At 37.6% G+C, this 24,139-nt stretch overlaps 1 protein-coding gene across 2 annotated transcripts in view; it reads right to left on the bottom strand.

Annotated features, from left to right (window-relative positions):
- Window positions 1-2,238: 2,238 nt before the first annotated feature.
- Window positions 2,239-24,139, bottom strand: part of LIN28B (lin-28 homolog B) — a 128,774-nt gene continuing 106,873 nt past the window's right edge. For both annotated transcript variants that reach the window (XM_072738111.1, XM_072738112.1), the window contains exon 4: window positions 2,239-7,202. In XM_072738111.1, the coding sequence (XP_072594212.1) occupies window positions 6,827-7,202 (376 nt within the window). In that variant the 3' untranslated portion in view covers window positions 2,239-6,826. The remainder of the gene's footprint in view (window positions 7,203-24,139) is intronic.

Below are 24,139 nucleotides of genomic sequence, written 5' to 3'. Positions count from 1 at the left end.
CTACTTCAGCTTTGCCCTTCTCCTAGTGTAGGATCTGTATTCTTCGGGCATCATCATTATTCCTAGAGGTTAGCCTTTCTGAAATCCAGACACCGAGCCCAGGTATCTACCAAGGCCCAGTTAACTCTGAGGCTTGAAATTCAATCTCTATTCCTCCAGCAGGGGATGGGGGAGGAAAGCACCATTCACTCTGTTAGCCTCCCAGCCAGATGCCCAGGTGAGACAAAGGAGGTGCTTAGGGCAAGGGACCACCCCGAACTCCAGCACTTCTTTAAATTTTACTCTCTAGGCACCTCTTGCTCATCCTACTTTGTGGCCCTCATCTCATCAGCTGCTGTTTTCTTTCTACTGAGTCTTTTTATTCAATGACTTGCATCTGTATGAAGATTTTGGGAAATCCCGTTTCTGGGATCCTTCCTCCCTGGAATTGGTCTCTCACTTTTTTGTTGTTCCAGCAAGTCCTGAGTTTGTTTCCTCAGCTCAAGAATGCCGCTTCCCTTTGAGGCTTTATTATTCTGTGGTACCTCAGGAAAGTGCCCTTAGGGGAAAAGCTGGGGGTAAGTGGGGTGCTCACCTCCTCTGCTTCTCCTTTCTCTCAGAGCTAGCTGATGGCCCCTTAAATTCCTGGCTACCCGGGTTGGCCTCCAACACACTCATAAAATCATTTTGTCATCATCAGTACCACCAAGTTCATCTCTTTGCTGGTTGACTAAACATGAAGGGCTTAGCCTTGACTCCCGGGTTTTTTGTTTTTGCTGTTTCTTCTGTCTCAGACTTTCTTCCTTCACCATCCAAACCAAGCCCATCCCTCCTGCTCCACCAGAGTCTTATTTCCTCAAACCACACATGCAATTATCAAAAACATTGGTTTTTGAAGAATTTTTATTGATAGGGCACACCACTTAATGATGTTAATGGGAAAGTGTTAAGTTCCTAATCATAGTTAATAAACCCTAATTTTATTTTAAAAATCTATCTATATACTATTGGGAATTAGAAGAAACTTAAAAAGATACTAATGGTTATTTCTAGGTGATGGGATTATGCATTTTTCTAAAGGTTTTCCACATTTGAAATTGATAAAAAATGTTCATTGGTTATTTCCAGGCAGTGAGATTATCTACTATTTTAATTTTCTTTCAAGGCTCTCTGTATTCTTTATAGTAAAGTATAACGCTTCTTATATAACAAAGATGCTCTTTTAAATAATAATTATCCAAGGAAGCAAATAATCATCAATGAAATATATGTGCAATCACTCTCTCATGAGCATTTGTGAGATCTTCACATTCTAAAATCACTGCTGCACGACAAGGTGGAGTACTTAATACTACTGAACTGCACATTTAAAAATGGCTATGGGGACGCTGGATGGCTCAGCGGCTGGGCGTCAGCCTTGGGCTCAGGGCGTGATCCTGGGGTCCCGGGATTGAGTCCCACATCGGGCTCCCAGCACGGGGCCTGCTTCTCCCTCTGCCTGTCTCTGCCTCTCTGTGTCTCTCATGAATAAATAAAATCTTTTTTAAAAAGCAGCTGTGTTTTTTATCATAATAAAAAAGAAAAAGCAGGCGTCAGAGTAGACACCACACACACACACACACACACACACACCCAACGAAAAGGAAAAAGAAAGGAAAAGTGAATCATCCAGTTGTAGAACACAAATGAAAATGAATTTAATTGTCGGACTGGTCAATTTATAGAACACAACAGTTTTTTATCAAATTATTTTTATAGTACGCCAATACTGTATACATAGGTTGATAAATCTACATTCACATTTTAGATAGTTGGTACTTGTATAACCCAGCTTTGATTGTCCTTTTCAAACACTTTAAAATTATGAGGAAAATATTGTAGGAAAATTCTAAAATGGTTTTGAAAATATTGTAGGAAAATTCTAAAATGGTTTTTCCAAAAGAGTTTTGAACATTTTTGTTTTCAGGCCACTTTTCACGACCGCATGAAGCATGTGTCTTGACTCACACACTTGCATGCTCCAGGTTAGCTAATGTAGGATGATTCCTGGAGGACAGGACTCACCTTTCCTCAAGTATTTGGAGTGAATTTATTCACCACCTGTATCGTCCTAAGTTCCATATTTATAATCACTAATATCCGAAGGTCAAGTTAAAACTACTTATGTTCAGATAGGTGTCGATACTGCCTCAATGGCCTTTTATCCATTCTTGTAAGTGAACGATCATACAAATCACGAAGAATCTCGAAAACTCATCATAAATGCCAACGTTATATGTTTTATTTTTTCAATCAAGTAATTTTTTAAACCTCAAAATATCCATAATTGACAGAATAAGACATTAGGCATGAAATGAGAATATAAAATCCATGGTCTGCAGAAAGGCAAACAGTACTCTAGTCCATCAAGATGACTGTACATGAGTGAAATGCCATTCCGAACATCTACTCCTTTTTTGTCCTTTAAAAACACGTAGTTCAAGTGTTCTGTATTTTCACTTGTAAACAAAATGGACAATGAGGTAATCTAAATACTACACAGGATAATTTAAAAACACTAGATAAAACACCATATTAAAGACATACAGAAATCAGTGTTCACTTTGGTCTCTAGTATGGTTAGAGTTGTTAATACCAAAAAGCAACACATACTAATTAAAGCCAGCTTGGTGGTGGGTGCCAGTGGTTGACAGACACTAAGTAGTTCAAGAGGTAGTAAACACCATCATTTTCAAGCTGGTAACACAAGCGTTAAGCCACAGATGTATTAAATATTGTAATAGTTTCTCACAGTACAGTACTTTACCATTAACTTCGCAGCTTTGTTCCAAATAGAAGATTTAAGAACGACTCATAGGTCAACCTCTCACTCTAACTGGACAACTATGACACAGATCACACAACCACCACATCTTAAAGAGGCTGCTGACCGCTATGTAAGACAGAACCTGATGCTCTCCACGAGTTGTTCTTTCCCTAAAACAAATAAATCTCATTAAGACATCTAGAAAATTAAAGTCAGTGCAGCTGCACTTATACACACTTTCCCAAATTTTATAACCAAAGGGGAAATACACATATATATTTTATGATAAACATTTCTTAGAGAAAACAGATAAATTAATTTAAATTAACTTTAAGACTTAATGAGATTTCCCATGTCCTGTATAATTCATCTTACAGCGAATGTTACAAAGTCTATTAACACTTATGGGCTTCTATTCACAAACTAAATACAACTAGCAGTAACTTGGAGCCACACTGGTGCAAAATAAAACTGGGCCAGGGTATTTTAAAATATTGGCATTAAAACATCCTACGTTTATAGATGGACCGATGTTAAGAACATGATGTTTCTTTGATCTTCTTCCCTACATTGCACGCCAAACTTCCAAGTTATAAGCAGGTAAAAATCTTTTAAAATGTTTCAGTTGTAAAAATACATCCAAAGTCTTCTAGCAAAGACTAGAAATGCAAGTACAAAAAGGTTTCTACTGTAATCTGCCATGTAGTAATGAATAGCTCCCGGGGCTAAGAGACTGGTAGTGCATCTTTCTTAGGAGTTACATTTGTGTTGACATGGGAGGGGGGGTGAGATCAAGGGGCAACTAATTCACAGACCTCCTGCCCAACCCTTTAGTAGTAACCCCTGTAAACTGATGCTTCACACATAGACCCTTCTCCCGAGTAGCTAAAAATGGCATTGCACGTTTGCTCTACGTTCACTCCTTGGCAAGCCAGTGCTAGTTAGTTATGTGCCTAGGGCAAGAATGCTGAAATATGCTTGGCCTCAGGGCAGCACAGACACAAAAATGGAGATTGGCATCCTTTATACTTTTGCCCAGCAGGAATACACTCACACACCACCTCTTCTCCTGCTACCCCTTCCTGCCTTTGACCTCTGGGCAAAGCAGCTATTTCCAAGATCGCCCCTGTTTTGTTTTGCTTAAGTGGAAGGGTGCCCATAAGTCTTTACATTAAATACATGATAACTTTAAAGAAATGCTTGGAGACTTCGCTAACTAAATGAGATGCGTCATTATTCACAAGTGTTTGTTAGAAACATTTAGTTGTGAATCGCTATCTATAACATAGATTAAAAGGTTCTGTACCAGAGAATTATCAGCCACTGTAAGGCTGGAGCAGCATAAAGGTGTGCTATGCATCAACTATGAGGTAGCCTTTTGCTGTAAACAGAGTATTTCACCCATGGAAATGGACATGTGCTCACATCAAGAATATTCACATATGCAAGGAGTCTGGGAATTTTGTTTTAGAGTACTTTTCACGGGAAATAAAAACAGGAAAGCTGATACCTGAAATTCGGAAATTTTGATCAAACTCAGAGGTAGTTATTACTAACATCAGTACATAATACTTATATAAAGGTCTAAGTTATTTGGTTTGTTTTGAGTAAGCAGGACTGTAGACTATTCTGTAAAGAAACAACAACAACATTATATGGTATGTTCCCTGAGCAAAGTTCTTTGTCCTGAGTATGTTATGTAATAGTGATAATATTCTTATATAAAAAATAAACCCCAGCTTTTAATCATAAGATAGGTTTGGTATGTGCTATTAGTTCAGTCTGGTAAGATGCTTAAAATGATTTTAAATTGCACCCATAAGGTCCAGTTATAAAATGCTTTTTTTTTTTTTAAACCATGATCTCAGCTCTGAACTTTTTATATGTAAACAGGGAATGTCCAATTCTCAAGTCCATAATTTTCTAGGTCTATAAGGTCAAGGAACTTTGGTTTGGATTTTCAAAGTGACTTATTAATGTTTTGCATTTTTACTGTTAACCTGCTTATTTTGCCTGCTAAAAATTAAGCAATGCCACTTTGATTTGTCTACATAATTTAAATAAGCTTACAATCCTCACATAAGGCAAGGAAGTACTTCTCTACAGCTATATATCACATTCAATATCGTCAAAGGTACGCTTTGCATCACAGCACGCGGATATGTCAGTATACACCATGGAGAGTCTCACAAACACTGTCCTGGAATCCAAGCTGAGCTATAAAGGACTGGAGGCCCAGCCTGAGGCATTTCCTCCCAACAACCGCTGGCTTGCTTGCTGCAACCCCAGAACTGCCTGAGACCCCACAGGGCAGGACAAGTTGGGGAAGGAGCAGAAGCTGCTCAGCAGAATAGGTCTCATTTGACTCATGCTATTCTTTTTTTTTTTTTTTTTTTTTGATTATCTGAGCTTACACCAACAGGCTCATACAAAACGTTGTTTATTGCCAATGTTAAGCATTATCACTAATTGGTACCTTCTTGGAGATGTTTCAGAAATTTACCCATAACATCTAGAACCAGGAGGACACCAATATATATATATATATATTTTTTTTTTTCTAATGACTGAAACCTAATGGGACCAATCCTCCTATTGGTCCCAGGCCAGTTTAGTCACATAACTGAGGACCAACCTGAGAAGCGGCTCGAACCCCATAACTGAATGTCCATCTGAAACCACTACTTAGGTTACTTCAGCATGAGTAATGAAGGGAACCTCCATAAAAATCAGTCTTAGTATATGAAATACTCCTAGCTCTCTGGTAGGAGAGGCCCCGGCACCTCTGCCCCAGGCCCATCACTAGTTGCCTGCCACCTGCCACTGCACTTTTCAGGATACTCCCACAGGGTACACATATTGGGCGATGATTATGAATGGCCACTTCATTTTCATTCTCAACCCCAGTATTTTATTCTTACCTGTGCTGTTTTGTTTTAGAAACAAGTCAGATAACTCACTAGGCAGGGGGAAAAACAGCCACCAAAAAAAAAAAAAAAATACACCAAACGACTGGAGTGTTCCTCCAAAGTCTTCAGTAGTAAAGAAGGAGGCCCCTGCTCACAGCGATGGTTCAGATTGACTTCGTCAAGGGAAGCTGCTGTTGCCACAATCCCTTAAAAACTTCACAACGTGTAAAAGATTATGATGAGCTGGTAACAATCAAGTCACTACATTTATACACTGCCCTCCCCTTTCATTTTTCTTAATAGGCATCTAATTTACAATCAAAACGCATGAATTAAGAACATTGAAATATCGGCACAGAAATTACACATTCATTGTCTCTTCTGGAGTTACGTATCCCAGATTCAAAAAAAGCTTATGGCAGTGGGAGGCATATGGAGTTAAGGTACTGCCTTCAAAGGGGGTGGGGGTAGGGAAAAATACTCTATAGAGAATCAAGAGAAAGAGGCAATCCCAAACTTGGGAGAACTGATGACTTAAAACCTTTAGTACCATATGATTGGCAGCTCTGAGATCTAAGTAGCCTTTGGTTCACACAAAAAGTAACAGTCATGTTTTTATTTTTACGTAATATAAAGGGAGTGGAATTTAAGGAAAAAAAAATAGAAAAAAAACCTCCAGGGGTTATCTTTGAAACCATCTAAAAATGCTTCAAATGGGTTTGCAATTCTTGGGGATGTCCAATTCTGTGAGGGAGGGTGTGTGCCTCTATCTCTATACACACATATATAAAGACAAATCCGCTTTATATATATGTGTCTACAATCCTACAGGAAATCCTCCTACACACACAGACTCAGGCTCTCTCCCTCTCACACGTGCACACAGAGATACCCAGAGTATTTCATCCTCGGAAGGACATCACACATGACACCCTGCTCCAATGTAATTTGCTTTAGAGTGATTTGTCTGTTTAAAAAACAAAAAACAAAAACAAAACAAAAAATTTCACAGTTCCTTAACAGTAGTTTAAAAATCCCAAGTCAGCTGCTGCTGTGAAATACTGCTCCCCTGTACTTGCATGAGGTAGACTTCCCAACCGGGGCAAGAAAGCGATCCACTGAAGAGGAAGCGTTAGGTCTTTTTCCTTTTTTGAACAGAAGGCCCCTTTTTGCTTGGTTCCTCCGGCACTGCAGATGCCCTTGCTGAGGAAGCGTCTTGGGATGACCTGCCCGGCCATTCTGAGACCTCGAACCTGGCCTCCGGGGGGAAGGGCGGCGAGGTGCAGCCCTGCGCCCCCCCCAGCTCCCGGGCCAGCACCACCGAGGTGCACGGCGGCTGGGGCTCGGCCTCCTGTCTTCCCTGAGAACTGGCCGGCGGCTGCGCGGCACTTCGGTGCGGGCAGTTTGCCACCATGTGCGCGATGCTCTGACAGTAATGGCACTTCTTTGGCTGAGGAGGTAGGCTACATTCCTTAGCATGATGATCAAGGCCACCGCAGTTGTAGCATCTGCAGCAAGAAAAATGAAAATGAGGACGGGCACATCTTAGAAGCAGGGAGCGTGGGTCATCATAAACCTAGAATGAATTTCAGAAACCCCGAAACAAGACAAGCTGTCAATGAGTTCAGCCTATTTGAACGTGCTCTCTTTAGAAGTATCTGATGCTATTTTGGTTTTAAAGATTTTATTTATTTATTCATGAGACACACACAGAGAGACAAAGACAGAGGCAGAGACACAGGCAGAGGGAGAAGCAGGCTCCCTGCAGGGAGCTGATGCTGGACTTGATCTTGGATCCCAGGATCATGACCTGAGCCAAGGCAGGCGCCCAACCCCTGAGCCCTGCCAGAGGTCCCTCTAATGCTATTTTTAATCAAAGTTGCTTCAAAGGCTGTCTTCACCAACGTGGTCCAACAAAGGTATAAGGCTAGCTGTGCTGAATGCAACAGTCCATGAAAAACAAGAGGACAAAACCAAAGAAGACTAGTCACTTCCACCTAGAAATTGACTTTTCTTTTTGACTTGACAGGTTCTCTTAAGAGAACAGAGAACAGTGTAGTCCGCTAGAGGGCAGCCAATGTTCAACAAAAACACCAACCAGCTCGCTTTAAAAAGAAGTCCGCTGAGGAAAACAAGCTGTTGGCTCATAATATGTACTGCCAATGCACTGGGCAATTGAGAAAATTATAGATCAAATTAAATTTCATTTGTTTAACGTTTCTTTGGGTGTTAATTATGTTGACTGTGGTAACCAGTTGAACTGGAAGAATTTTTTTCCTTTGTACAGTTAAGTAACGAAGTGAAATTTGATAAGCAAGGAGTCAGATGTTTATAGTGACTGATATCTGGCAAATTACCAAGTCATTTTAGAGCAATACAGTAAGTATCTGAATCAGAAGAAGCTATAAAAGAAAGCTTCTAAATACTTAGATTGGGTTAATAAAGGTTGATGCCAGTTCAATGATGGGAAGAATTTATTTTCTTTTCCCTCTGTAAGAAATTAGTTTTCCTGTTGCGTAAATTCTTCTAAATTAAAATAAACATAAATCTATCCTTAATTAATATTTGAATGCACATTGGGGACACGGCTTTGGATGAGATGTTTAAAAATCTTAGTTTCTAAAAGCTGAACAAACAAGTTATTTGGAAGATATATTTGCTCAATTTCAGTCAGATTTTCTTTGAAAATTTTACACTCAAAAAAAGGGGAGAAAATAATATTGTACATTTACAACAAAGGTTTTAATCGACCTGTTGAGTACAGATTTTGTTTGATCTCCAAATTAAATGTTTTATGGAGCTTTCTATTTTAAACTTACTTTAAAATAGATTTATGACTCCATATCCTTAATATGAAGCACAAACAATAGGTCACAATATTTTTTAAAAAGATGTCAAAAACTGGTAACTGTGAGCATCAACTAAAGACTATATTGACAACAAAATAATGACAATTAATTACATTTGTATGTGTATACGAAAGAGAGAGAAGGAAAGAGGGAGAGAGAGAATAAGAGCTTAACAACTTCTATACTACCATCTCTTTCAAAAACAGATGAATTAAGTTACTATTAACCTACTGAGCAGTGTAGGTAAAATGATTAGTAATCTATTTTCTGAATCAAGTTATGAACAGTGTTTTATTGTTTTTTGTTTTTTTACCTGGCAGAAACTAGGGTAACTATGGCCTATTTCTTCAATTACCAGCATTAATTACCTTAAAGATTTTAGAATAGTGGATTCACGAAATGGACTTTTATTCTTTGCAATAGTTAACAAGCATTCATCCCAGGTAAAAGGAATGTATCATATTTTCAAAAATTTAAGGGAAGAACCAAGAAACCAGCTTTTCTGATTATTTATTGTGCAATGACATATCTTAACATAATAAATTAATGAAAACAATTTTACAATCCAGATTCAATACTGTTTCAGCCATGTGTTCTAAGAGATAATGCAAAATTAAAGAATAATAAAAATTACCAATGAATGATTGAAATTCAAGTCCCCCAAATAACACACTCAAAAATGGCATCTTTGAAAAAATACAACCATATTACCTATCGTAACGTTTTCCCACATAGTTCTCTTCTACAACGGATTAAGTGAATTGTTAAATTTGCCCATCTATAAAATATCTCCTTTTGAATTAAATTCACTTCCTTGAGGATAACATCCACTCAGGAGCTCATCATCAAAGAGGAGAAAATAGGTTAAAGCCTTCAGTAATAGACCAGGCTCTCCTGCGGACACATCAATTTCATCAGTCACTGTGGTACACGCTGTGTTATCCAATCCAGGGATCCATTTTGCCACTCGGTTACTAAGGGCCTGATGTCAGGATTCCACTTTTACAAATGGGGTCTTCCATCATATTCTGTAGGTGCATTTACCACTACATTTGGGTTTTAAAAGTTATTTTTAAGGAGATTGTATAATTTTTTGTTTCCTTGCATTTTGATCTACTCAGTTAATTCCCTCTCCTAGCTTTTAGGATATGTGCTATCATTAGGTCAGACTGTCTTCCATGCTGAAAAGATCTGCATTCAGTGGATATGTACTTAGTCTTAAAAGGGGAGGAGTGGTATTTATTCTCCTCTTCTATTTAATCATTCAGTGTCAATCACTCTCACTAAGAGTCAGATCACACCCCATTATGAAACCCCGTCCTTCCCCAGGGACTGACACCAAATGGAAATGTTCAGCTACCTTTCAGGCCACAAATGATACCACACCACACACTCCATACAAGCTCTACATGGTACTTATCTCTTTTGTTCACTGTCCACACCTCTTCCAATCAGCTTGCCTTTGTTAGTTTGAACGAATTTTACAATTGATGTGAGCATAAAAATGCCATGTGTGCCCTTGTATGCTACATGCTTAAGAAATATAAGGACCTAGACTTACTCACAAGCAAAAGCCTACATAAGAAGAAAACTATAATCCTACTTCTTTATACATTCCTATAGCCAACCATAAAAAGTAAAATCATTCATGGTATTTTATAAAATGATGAACCAATGGCACAAAGGATATTTTCTCACATATTAAACATAAAGTAAAATAAAAATTCAGATTAGCCTTAGAACTTTATCAAGTTCTTTGTAAAATTATAAATACTTTAATGAGTTAGCATGTTCTATAGATACTACTTCTTATTTAAGATGATTTTTAAGATGGAAAAATAAAAAAATTGGAGCCAATTTTTTAAAAGATTATCAAAATAAGATTAATATTTTTAAATGAAATGAGAATGCCAAAAATAGATATAGTAAGATAGAAACACCTAAAATGGCAAAATAAATAAAAGCAGATCCTTTAGGGCTTTAGAACTATATAATTATGTTATGAAACAAGTAATGAGGTGGGTCTTAATAAACTAAACCCAAACGACTACATCAGTTAATAGGTTAATCAAAACATACGCAAAGTTCTGAGGATTTCAAAACAAAAATGAAAATTTTCATTCTGAAATTAGAATTTGGATCTGCTGTGACCCGTCAAAAAATTATCATTTTGGAGGTCCAAGCTGGAGAGTAACTACATTATATTTTCAAATGCTAATAGTAACAACGGTTAGAACTGAGCTCAACTGAAAACCATTAGATTAGAATATGGACGTTAATTTTTAAATGATACCTCAATGATTTAGATGAAATAATTCATCAGTTGTATGTTTTGCCTGGATCCCCAAAATGATAATAAGTTGGGAAGTGTAGTGTGTGACACTACACACAGACCACTTTGCCTGTGTCTAAAAGTGTAGTGGAGGGATCCCTGGGTGGCGCAGCGGTTTGGAGCCTGCCTTTGGCCCAGGGCGCGATCCTGGAGACCCAGGATCGAATCCCACGTCGGGCTCCCGGTGCATGGAGCCTGCTTCTCCCTCTGCCTGTGTCTCTGCCTCTCTCTCTCTCTGTGTGTGACTATCATAAATAAATAAAAATTTAAAAAAAAATAATAAAAGTGTAGTGGAAAAAATAGGTTAGGCACTTCTAAATATTTGAAAGTGTTAACTTAGAATTTATATGGAAAATTAAATCTACATTCTAGGGGGGCTGGAAAGGGCATTAAGGATTAAGGATACAGAGATCTGTAAGTTTCTCAAGAACAAATATTGAGACAACAGTGAGTAGTATCAAGGAGAGAAAATGGAGAGGAAAAAGAAGTGCAAGCTGTGGGCAGGGGAAAAGAGTGAAAACAGAAAAGAGGATATAAAAATCTCTGGGAAAGAAAGAGGTGAAAAACCATCAATAAAGTTTCCAAATGGGGGAACAGAAAGTCACAGATTGGAAAGAATTCCAGAAACCAATGTGGAGAAAGGAAAACTGACTCTTTGAAGGGATTATTAATCTTGATATAGTCCAACTAAAATCCAGAAATGATACTAATGCCATTCAAGTCTACAGTATTTTATTTTTAAAGATTTATTTATTTTAGAGAGAGAGAGAATGAGTGCGAGTGGGGAGAGGGGCAGAGGGAGAGGGAAAGAGAGAATCCTCAGCCAGATTCCCCACTGAGTACAGAGCCCCAAGTGTGGCTCGATCTCACGACCCTGAGATCATGACCTGAGCCAAGACCAGAGTCTGATGCTTAACCCACTGAGCCACCAGGCGCCCCAGTATAGTTTCCAATTTTGATATGACTGAACACTTGTTATCTAATCTAATCAAATCGAATCGAATCATCTGTCAATCAGCCCAACACCTGGGAGTGTTGGATGCCAGTACGGCTGTGGCAGGGAGGTGGATGGCAGAAAGGCCATCAAAGAATCCCTGAAAGCTAAAGAAAAGGAATGCACCCAGAGTGTAGCTTTTGATGGAAGGAATCTGTCCACCTCATACCTCCTGAGGGTCACAGATTCTTCCAGTAGGCCCTATTTTGTTTTGATAGCGTCCACACAATCTAAATTTACACCTGGGTGTAGTTTGTTCATTTCACAGGATCTGCCCCAACATCTAAGTGGAGAGTTAGAACACCTGGATGAATCAGATTTGGAAAAGCCTTTGAATAATGTATATATTTTCTGATCTCTATCAAAGCAACCTATTCTTCACATGAGTCTGTTTCTTGTATTTCAGTCTTATATTAACTCCTAAGACTGTAAGCCAACTAAGCAATAAAACATGTTAGTAAGGTTAATTTATATATATATTTCTTAAGTACCATGGTAAGAACATTGAGTTTTTAAAAACACTGACTAGCGGTGATTTGTAACTTTAAAAAAGTTTCATTTGGAACAAATACATACGTAACACCAAAAAAATCTGTATTTGTATCTTTTGAAATCTAGAAGCCAGCATCTCAAGTTACCTTAACTCATGCTAAAAATAAAATGAGCTATATAGAGTAGGGCTGAACATACCGTTAACAGAATTAAAATAATAATAAGAGGTTCAATTCATTCTCTTAACTTCACCATCATTACCAATTCATAATTATTGATTTTCCATAGTAACTCAAGTCTCCATCTTCTGTTGCCTGCATCTAAAATACTTCTCAAAAGCATATAAATTTTGTATAGAAAGACTCCTTTTTAAAAAAAGATTTTATTTATTTATTCATGAGAGACACACACAGAGAGAGAGCCAGAGACACAGGCAGAGAGAGAAGCAGGCTCCATGCAGGGAGCATGATGTGGGACTGGATCCCAGGACTTCAGGTCACGCTACACCGCTGAGCCACCCAGGGATCCCCCTCTATAGACAGACTCCTGCAAACATTTCTAATGACCAACTTCTGTTGGCTATTACATAAAAATTACTTCCTTGTGAATGTAACAAGATCTCTGCTTTTTATAAAAATCTATTAGCCATGACACTTTAAGAAACTCTAATATCTAAATTGTATTTCATCTGAAAGAGTGTCACTGATAAAGTAACTACTGCTCTGGGTCTTCTATACTTAGAGAAAAAGAAAGTACAGGATAGATGGTTGAAAGAAAACTGGCATAGTTAGACCACCCTAAGGGTAGGTCTTCAATATTTTTTTTTAAAACAAGATTTAGTCAGTATAATTGCCATTCAGTTCTTTCTGGTGCATAATAAATGGCAGATGTCTGGATGACTCTGTACTGCCTAGTTCTAGTTCAGAATGAGGGTCAGTCTGGTGTGGCATACAACGAATGTGAATTCTAAATTCCAGAATTGCTGGCAATGGAGGGGTATCTGGCTGGCTCAGTCAGAAGAGCATGTGACTCTTGATCTAAAGGTTGTAAGTTCAAGCCCCACCTTGGGTTTAAGGATCACTACAAAAAATAAATAAACTTAAAAAAAAAAAAAAAAACTGTTGACAGTGGAATTAAATCATCTCCAAACCTTAGTTTACAGGCTACTTAATTAAACTGATGTGGGGTATGCACTAAATTCAGAGGGTATTTTGTACTTAGCAATTACTGTTCTATCCTCTTTTATCATCTATTTCTATGAGGGGAATTTTCTAGACAGCTTGCCTATTAGTGAATTCAACTGCTTTTAAATACCCATGTAGCCATTTTCATAAATTGAAATGAAAGACAAAAAAGCACTTAAGAATATCTACTATGTGCAGGGGGGAAATTATCAGCTGAAAATGCACCAAAGTATCTTGAAAACCAGCTAAAATTTAGTAATAGCTCTATTTGCAAACCTTTCATCATCTTATGAAAACAAAATGGTAAGATGGAAAATGCAGGGGGCAGGTATGTGATGAATGGCAGCACGGGGTTTCAAGCAAAGTACGGATGGAACACATAACAGTTTTCAAAGAGAAGAGGACATGGAAGGGGAGAGAAATCGTTTGGAGAAATAGGGACAAAGGGAGCCTTTTTCATGTAAGGGCACTTCAATCAGGTATAATTATAAGCCAGACATTTTGGTATTTCATTCCATTATGTGTAGAAGTACTTGGTAGATTTTGTGCAATCCCACAGAACAATAATCATTTGTTCTGGGTCTGCTACTTTGTACCACAGCTTGAGAAGGAGCATAATAATGAATTCTAGGTCCTAAGTTAAATCTGTATTTGAAATACAAATGTTATCTCTCTTGTAGGTAACAAGCAACATTCCAGACAGGTAATCTGTTCTGGCTAATGGAACAGTTGAAAAAAACAAGACGAAAAATGTACTTAAACACAGATAACTTAATGCTTTCCCATGTCTTGGAAGTAAAAGCAGTTTGTTATGAAAAAGGACCCAATCTCACATGCAGTGAAATGAATATTCTCCCAGCAATGCTTTTATGATCCCACACAGCTAAGAAGGAGTGTCCAGCTCAGAACACCCCCACGCGTGCACACACACACACACACACACACACGTGCACCACGGCAGTTCTATCCAAACTGAGGATTTAGATTTATCCTTGTTGGAACCACATTCAGTTTATCTACCATATCTGGTTACAGTGACCATTAGGTATAGAGTATTTTTAGGTTACTGCTGGTATCAAATATATATAAAGCAAAGGAAAGACATTCAATATTTAACTAGAAATGGTTGTAAGTGGGTGTTGGCTTAGATGGGAAAATCAGATTATAATATGCAACCTGAAAATGTTAGTTCATTTATCCATTATAGCAGATTTGCTGAAAATTTAAAGCCCCCAGGGCTGCTTGCTTTTCACTAGACCATTTCACATCGCCAGTGTCAGAGGTGTGACATCTGCTGTAAATAAGCACTGGTTCAGCCTGAAGAAATACAATTCCACTACTGCTTTAGTGTCAACTTTTATAAATGTTTTTTTTTCTTTCTTGGTCATCATATGATTTTTTTCCTTTGGCTCTGTAAACCAGCTTTATCTTTATGTTATTTTACAAGTCATTCTATAGTGGTACCTTTCTCCTTAGGTGTACGTTGAATTTTTTTTTTTACACTATTATACCAAAGCAGTTTTAAAAGAGTAGTTTCATCATGATTACTTGATGTGTGCAGCAATTATTTGGCATCTAGAGAAATGGATGTAAATGTCAAAATAATATATGAAAAAATTCAAATACACAAAAAAACCACGCTAGGTTTATAAACAAAGACTACAGAATAAAAGTGACTGGCTCATGTTTTATTACACCTTGCTGTTTAAAACATAGAAGGAAGAGACAGCATGAGAAATTTCAAAGGAGAGAAAGACGTACAGAGATCAAGAATCTCCTGTGACTTGCACAGGAGAAGGTTAGATAAAAGTTCCAGATTTATGCGTTTACAAACTGGAGGCAACAGGAGAGCTAGATTAGAAGATTTTAGCCAAGTGAGCTATTACTTAGCCAAATGGGTTATTGAAACTTTGAAGTTACCATGACTGAGTTACCTTTGGTCCAAGTGTCAATGTTGGTAGTACTTGACTTTCTATGAAGACAGAGGGTTTAAACACCTTCCAACTGCTGTATTACTAAATCAACACTGAATTACTGCTATGTTACTGAATTAGTAAGGACTATGTGTAAACTTTCCATTTTGACACCGCTTACTTGGGTAGCATTAAACATATTTATAGAGGGCCAGTTGTTCTAGAGTATGTTGCTTGGTATGATCTATCCAAAATGTACCCTCAGGATTAATTTATGTGCAGGAGGCAAAAGAAGACCGTGCCAAACCGTCCCCATCTCTATGGCTACTCAGGAATCAGGAGTTAAAACTATCCTGCTGAAATCACCGATGAAAGCCTTCCTATGACCAATAAATTTGATCTTCTGTTCCAGCACCAGCTAGTGCTGAAGACAATGATGAAGTCCATCCCCTTCTAGCCCAACTGGTCTTTCTGTGACTGCCTGTTGTCTTTTGCCAAGAATCAGCAGCGCTGAAACTGTTCCCATGTTGCTGAGTAGGTGCAAACTGAATGCAGGAGATTGCTACTATGTCTAGATGACCTCCATAAAGGGTGACATTATGTCCTCTCTGTGTTAAGTCTGATCTTGAAAAGTGAAGCTTATGTCATGTAAGGTATTCCTGGCTTCATGGCTACTTCTTTTCTCCCTCCTTACTGGCTGCAGCTGCTCTTCATGTTCCCCAGCTGTTTATATGACTAAAGCTTGATGGTCAAGCTGCTAAGGCATCCCTGCAGATCTTTTCTCTGGTCACTGATCCCGTAGGGAATCTTGTTTCCTTATATGAACACTTTAAGGCTGTGACCCTGTGAACACATGGGCACAGTTATAAAAGAAATGGCTGTCAAGACAAGGATGGAGGTAAAAGCTGAAAGCAGGCTTGAAAAAAGTAGACAGGTCTCTGGTCAGAGCCAGGATTGTTTACACATGTCTAAATACTCTTAATAAGTGCTAAACATTAGGGCTAGATTCTACACATGAACAGATTTGTCTGTGCATCCTCTATAAGCCAAAAAGTGCCTTGTCTTAAAGACAAGCTCTTGAGTATCTGAGCAATGGAATTTTCATCTCCTCTGGTCATCCTCTGAATTTGGCTGGTAGAAGTTTACATGAAGAATTTGGTTTACTCCTTTAGTGAGACAAAAGAAACTAAGCCACTGAGTAAATTTTTGATGTTTTTCTAACAAAGAAAAATCTTGGAAAATACGGCAGATGTGGGGAAAGGAGGTAAACTTGTTTGAAAAGTAAACTTTTTACTTTAAAAAATGTATGTATTTCAGAAAAGTAGTAAAAATTTAAAAATATAGCTGCAAATGGCAAAGTGCTATTTATTTACCACGCTGAATGTGAAGTTCTCTTTAGAAGTGTTATTTTTATAACACGTATCGGGGAAAAGCTGTGCTTTAATGGAAAGCTGCATTGTCTAGATCTACAGCTCACATTTATGGATTATCTGATTCTGATTTAGGAGAGTAATTTTACAGCTCTTTAAATTGCCAATAACTGATAGCAAAGTTCTTCTTGCCCACAGAGTCCAATTCTGTCCTGTCAGGTTCAACGGACTTCCCTTTTCTACCTTGAGAAGCATGGTTTGCCCCCACTGGATATTAATTTCAATATTCCTAATCTACAAATGTGTCTATTCTTTGGATTGTCCTTTGAACAGGTTATTACAGCTGCCTGTTTTCCTCATTTAACCGAATTAAAGAAAATCTTTAACACTTGCTCATTGTATATCTGTATCAGAGCCATGATGTTACCGTTTTAAAAAAATTATCCTTTAATTCTCATACAGTGAATATCCAACCACAGAAGCCATTGTTTGAGATGCAAAGATCATTATGACAACATTATGATCTTGCTCCCTAAGTACCTAGAATCTAGAAAAGAGATAAAATCAACGCACAACTAACTTTAATCCCCAGGGTTACTGAACCCAGTATTAGTTTTTGTGTTTAGTCAGTGATCTTATTTTTCCTGTATCTTGACACATTTTGCTCTTTCATAACCCTGGAAATTACTTGCAACTTCACTGAAAAGGAACTTAAAACAAAAATTTAAATTTTTCCAAAGAAGACACATAGAGGGCCAACAGGTACCGGAAAAGGTGCTCAACATCACTAAGCATCAGGGAAATGCAAATCAAAACCACAATGAGATATTGCCTCATACTTGTTAAAACAGCTGTATCAAAAAGACAAGGGACTGCAAGGATTAGCAAGGATGTGGAAAAAAGGAATGCCAGTGCTGGTGGGACTGTGAATGGTACAGCCACTGTGGAAAATAGTATGGAGGCTTCTAAAAGAATTAAAAATAGGAATACCATATGATCCAGCAATTCCACCTCTGGGTATATATCTAACTGAAATGAAATCACTATCTCAAAGAGATATTTGCACCCCTATGCTCACTGAAGCATTATTCACAATAGCCAAGACATAGGAACGACCTAAAAGTCCACTGACGAATGAATGGATAAAGAAAATGTGGTATACATACACATAATAGAATATTATTCAGCCACAATAATGGAAATCCTGCCATTTTTGACTACATGGATGGATCTCGAAGGCATTATGCTGAATTTGAAATAAGTCAGATGCAGAAAGACAAATACTGTATCATCTTACATATGTGGAATCTAAAAAAAAAAAAAGTCAAAGTCTTAGAAACAGAATAGAAAAGTAGTTAGTTCTTGGGCTTGGGGTGGGGGGAGAAGTGGGGAGAGGTCAATAAAAGTATCCAAATTTTCAGCTATAAGCTGAACAAGGTCTGAGGATCTCAAGTATAACATGGTGACTATAGTTGATAACACTGTATTGTATAATTGAAATTTCCTACAAAAGTGGAACTTAAATGTTCTTGCCAAAAAGAAAGGGTGGGGGTGTGGTGAGGAATGTGTTAGTTAACTAGTTAACTAGGAAGATGGAATCCTTTTGCAATGTATACATATATATCACGCCATCACAATGTACACTGTAAATATTTTATGATTTTATCCGTCAATCAGACTGCAGTAAAGCCGGTGGGGGGTGGGGAGGGGATATTTCCCATACAGGCCTTCATGACACCTTAATGGCTTCGTTTATCTCATATTTTATAGAATTTTCCCGTCAGCTTGCCGCCTTTTCAACTCACTATGGTGGAAAACACTAAAACAAAGGTCAGGAATCTTTGGCTCTTCTTTTTAATATTAGTTTTCCATCTCATTTGGAAGACAGTGTTAGGATTTGAACTCCCTTGAATCTCTCCTATGATCCTGGTATCACTCCACCCTTATAATGAGCAATTCAGCCTGCTTTTATAACTTTCTTCAAGAAATATTCCCCAGCATAGTAATGAGCAGGACATGGGAGGCAGAAGAGCCCCAAATTTATCTAGACTTGCCATTGGCAAGGTGGATATTAGGAAAAGACAGGAGGGTGAGGGGGACTTAGTTCAGTCATAAAAGCATTACTGAAATGAGTGATCCAAGCTCAGAGGAGAGGCAAATGAGACCAGAAGGAACTCAGGTGATTTAAAAAAAGGGGGGGGGGATTTCCAATACCTACACTCAATGGCCTCAATCTTCTCTAATTTCATAACCCTAATATCAGTTACACCACATGGTCATCTGGAATCAAGATTATCTAAATCATCACTCAACTGCCTCATGTAATCCTGGAGTCTGAAACCGTGGGCAGAGGACTAAATCAGTTTAACTGATCTGCACTGCCTCCATAATATTCTATTAATTATACAATTAAATATTTTCTGATAACTGGGAAAGAACCATTTTGAACATAAGGTTTGCACCAAAAAAAATTTTTTTAAATAATTTAATCATCTAGAGGGGTGATAAAATAGTGAAATAAATCATCACTATTGCACCATTCTTCAGCTTTCTTTATTTTGTTGCCCAAACTCAGGAGATAAAATTTTTGTAGTCCTAAAAAAAATTTTGTAGTGTTTTTCTTTTTAACCTTCCATTAAACATCACTGATATTTTAGAAGTTTTCATTTCCTATCCATAACGGCAAAGACAAGAAAACTGACAGAAGATGTTTTGCAATTGTTAGACAAGAACACAAATACAGAAAGAACAGACAATAGTACTTCAGGCTAATGATGATGGTAGAAGTAAGTGTATAAACTAAATCTCAGATTATGAGACATTATAGAAGATAATATCCTAACTATGTTTCCTCAAATTGAAGAACAGATGAGTAAACAATATATTTCTATGGACAACAATGAGATTTGTTATCCAGTTAGTCATTCTACAAGGAGGAGGATATCATCATGCAATATTTTGACCAGAAATTTTTGCTAAAAATACATGTATTCTGGACAGCCCCAGTGGCTCAGCGGTTTAGTGCCACCTTTGGCCCAGGGCCTGATCCTAGAGACCCGGGATCAAGTCCCACGTCGGGCTCCCTGTGTGGAGCCTGCTTCTCCCTCTACCTGTGTCTCTGCCCCCTCGCCCCCCCTCTCTCTGTGTCTCTCATGAATAAATAATAAATAAAATCTTAAAAAAAAAGACATGTATTCTTTCCTTTTATCAAGTTTGTACAAGGAAATTTACTTGCTGTGGTTCATAAGTGGGCAAATGCTGAAGGCATTACTGAAAGGAGATAAATAGCATAGATAGAAAGGAAAAAGTTCACTGAACTGATCATTCTAATCAATATTATGAAGATACTTTGCTATTACAGACTGAAGAAATCGACCATCCTCTCTTCAACAAAACAACGAGCAATGAAACTTTTTAAAGCACTGAATTTTAAGGATAAAAGTATAAGAACCTGGGGATCCCAGGAGGCTCAGTGGTTTACCGCCGCCTTCAGCCCAGGGCTTGATCCTGAGACCTGGGATCGAGTCCCACATGGGGCTCCCTGCATGGAGCCTGCTTCTCCCTCTGCCTGTGTCTCTGCCTCTCTCTCTCTCTCTCTGTCTCTCTCTCTGTCTCTCATTAATAAAAAAGTAAAATCTTAAAAAAAAAGTACAAGAACCAGAGGTAATAAAAAGCTGGAATCTCTTAGAAATATACTTCAAATCTGGAAAGATATTTATGAGTATGTTCCAGGCTCATTCATGAGCAATTACTTGCATTTAAAGGATATTGCCCATTTTGGATATGTATGTCTTCACACCAGAAAAATATGAAATTAAGTTTTTTTGGTTAACACATTCTCATCAATTTCCAATATAGCTATTTTTTACAACATCCTTTTATTTTTTTATCTGTAAATTATTCGTAAAATGACTTTCAAAATGTGTTTAAAAAGGGTTTCTTGGACTCAGATGGTAAATGGTAAAGACTATTCTTCCTGGTGTACTGGTGGCTAATAACATGTAGAATTTGATAAATGGTGTAAAACAAAGTGTTTCACCTTTTCAAGAGAAGACCTAACCAGAGTTGTTGGGAAGAGGAATGGTTTTGTAGAGGAACTGGCGTGGCTACAAGTTCGGTAAAATTTATTAAAAATGAGTGAGGTTTAGGGTGCCTGTGTGGCTGGATGAGCATCTGACTCGATTTTGGTTTAGATCTCAGGATTGGGAGGACTGAGCCCTGTGTTGGGCTCCACATTCAACAAAGAGTCTGCTTGAGATTCTCTCTCTCCCTCTCCCTCTGCCCTTGCCCACCCTGCACTCCCTCTCTTTCTCTCTCTAAATCAAATATATAAATCTTTAAAAAAATAAATGAGGTTTATATAGATGGAAGAAACAGATACCAGAAAATATGGCATGAATAAGAAGACAGAAGTGGAAAACCAGAGGATATATTTAGGAAAGCAAGTTGGGTAGCTTGGAAAATAAAAAGGAAATTAAGATTACTGAGCAGAATATTAAATATTATTTATAATTTAGTACCTTAAAAATCTTTCATCCTATAGCTGAAAAAACTGAGTTTCGAAGGTGATACATAACATTGCTCATGACTACAAATCTAATAACGGAGAGCCCAAGATTTCAGCCTACAACTCCAGTGATCCATGATAAATCACTTAATCTCTCAGGGTTTCCTCCTCTGTAAATAAGTTTCATCATCTAGGAATCCTTTTTTAAAGATGATAATAATTCCCACTTACTTCCCATGGTTGCTTTTGGTCTTGAATGAGAGAAATATATTTTTTAAAAGATTTATTTATTTATTTATTTATTCAGAGAGAGAGAGAGAGAAAGGCAGAGACACAGGCAGAGGGAGAAGCGGGCTCCATGCAGGGAGCCCGATGTGGGACTCGATCCTGGGCCTCCAGAATCACACCCCGGGCTGCAGGCGGCGCTAAACCGCTGCGCCACCGGGGCTGCCCCGAATGAGAGGAATATTTTACGATGCTTTGCACACTACAAAGTTCTATACAAAGAGTAGGTACAATCCCCTTCCCTAATCTTGGATATTATACTCCCAAAGCACTATCACCCCACTCATAATGAGGTAATTAATGGTATAAGAGTTGAAGTTTTCATGAATTGGGGGTGGGGTGGCAGAAAGAGCAAAAATAAGTAACAGAAAAAGCTTAAAGTATTTTTCACTTGAGATTCTGCATATTATATATGCTCTGCAATTAATTTGCATTTAACACTCCTTATTTCACTGTGATTTTCATTACCATCTCATACTCTTGTACCTTTATGAAGTACTAGTAAATCATTTACTTTGTTGCAGATGCCACACATTTACTGTATGTAGGTCACCGTTAAAATGTTCATTATTTTTTATTTATATTTTGGAAGCCCTAAAACTCAAATTTCAGAAAAACTTTGTTTTCATAAACTGTGTCAGAATATTTTATAGATAAAGAAAATGATAAAGACATTACCCTGTTTATCAAACAGTTTTATGTATGGGGAATTTGCTCATTATTCCTATATTCTATAAAGTATTCTTTCATCTGGATTCAGGATATTATTTTATTGGGTTTTTTTCCCCTTAGCTTTTTGATATTATTTTCCTATCTTATATTCAGTACCTTTCGGGAGTCAAGATCTACACTTATGCTTGTCTATTATCTCTCCTTCAAAAAATTGATCCATTTCCCTTAACAAATTATTCCCACTTTGATATCTTCCTGTAATCTCAAACTCAATTCATCCCTTAACAAATTATTCCCACTTTGATGTCTTCCTGTAATCTCAAACTCAATTCATCCCTTAAATTATTCCCACTTTGATGTCTTCCTGTAATCTCAAACTCAATTCATCTCTTTGAGGTCATTTTGACTCCTAGCTTCCAGATCTCTTCCAATATTGGTTGATTTTCCTATGAATTCCATCATTCATCACTGCATTCACAGTGTTTGCTGTTAAGTTACCTGGGTGGCTCAAAGAAAAGATATTTTTTAAATCTTCACTGTTTTTTGTCTTTTATTTTTTTATTTTTTTATTTTATTTTATTTTTTTTTTATGTTTTTTGTCTTTTAAAAGCAAAATGGAATCATAAAGCTTACTCTTAGGTCAACTACTCTCTTAAACCAAAAAACAATTTCCTCAAACTTCTTGTCCACTTGAGGATAGATCCCCAGTCTCCTGGCTTTATATTATGCCAAAGACTGATACTTCAGGTATATCTACCAGCCCATTTGACCCACTCTAATCACCAACCAGTGATGTCCACACTAGTGTTATTTCAGTTACTGTAAATGAAACAAAAATTTATAAAATCAGCCACCCTGTATTACTTTTTAAAAATAGTGTAATAGAAGTGAAAAGGAAAACTATTATGAACTGTCAGAACCTGAGGTTGAAAAGGTGAGTATTTAGTACCAAAAGGGCAGGACCATTAAAGTGAGTGAGGTGCTGAGTGACTAATGTCAAAAAAGAAATAAAAATAGGAATTTCCACCCAGCATACTTTTTGTACTGAGTATTACGGTCATGGACTTTAGTCAATATTACAGAGTAATATGTACTCACTGAGGTGTCATTCATGTAAACCTATGGTAGAAAACACATCTCCTGGGCGAAACGTACCAAAGTCAGCTCAATTTCCTTTTACCTAGTCATCTTTTGACAAGTCTTTTGGACTTGTCGACTAAATTCGAGGAGTCACTATTTAAGGAGCTTTCAAAGCAGTTGTAATGGGAGAAGTAGAAGTTAGTTAACTATATGCTGATCCTCATCTCTGGAGGCACTGGTCTGAAACTTGAAGTCACAGATTTGGGAGACATCACTGAATGGAGAGACAGGAGTTAAAGCCATGGGACGAAGGTCAACCAGCAAAGTGTGAAGAGTGAGAAGGGGACTACAGACAAAGTTGTCAGAAATTCTTTTATTTAATAATGTTCAAATGGAAGAACCAGTTAGTCATTTAAGAAGGAATTAGGGTAGCAGTAAGAAGGCAAGAAGAGAGACATTTCCCTAGTTAAAAAACAACATGCAGTTTTGTATTGGAGAAAATGGCCAATAGTGATCAAATAAGATGAGGTATTAAAATAGGCTGATGGATTATTTTACAAGCCGGAGGTAGTAAGAAGCCTCAGGTACACACAATGTAAATACAAAAGAGGAAACACACAATGAATACAAAAGAATTAAGGAACTGTAATTGAACTGCAGTGCCAGTACTAAACTTAACTTCCTCAAAGTCCAACATGCACATCTTAGGAAATAGGTCTTCTGAGGGGTTCACTTCCTCAGAAAGCTCTTTCCAAAGCTGCACATTA

The sequence above is a fragment of the Vulpes vulpes genome, chromosome 1 (assembly GCF_048418805.1).
Source record: "Vulpes vulpes isolate BD-2025 chromosome 1, VulVul3, whole genome shotgun sequence".
Lineage (NCBI taxonomy): Eukaryota > Metazoa > Chordata > Mammalia > Carnivora > Canidae > Vulpes > Vulpes vulpes.
Note: the sequence above shows the minus strand (reverse complement) of the source record. Positions and strands in the feature narration are given on the sequence as shown.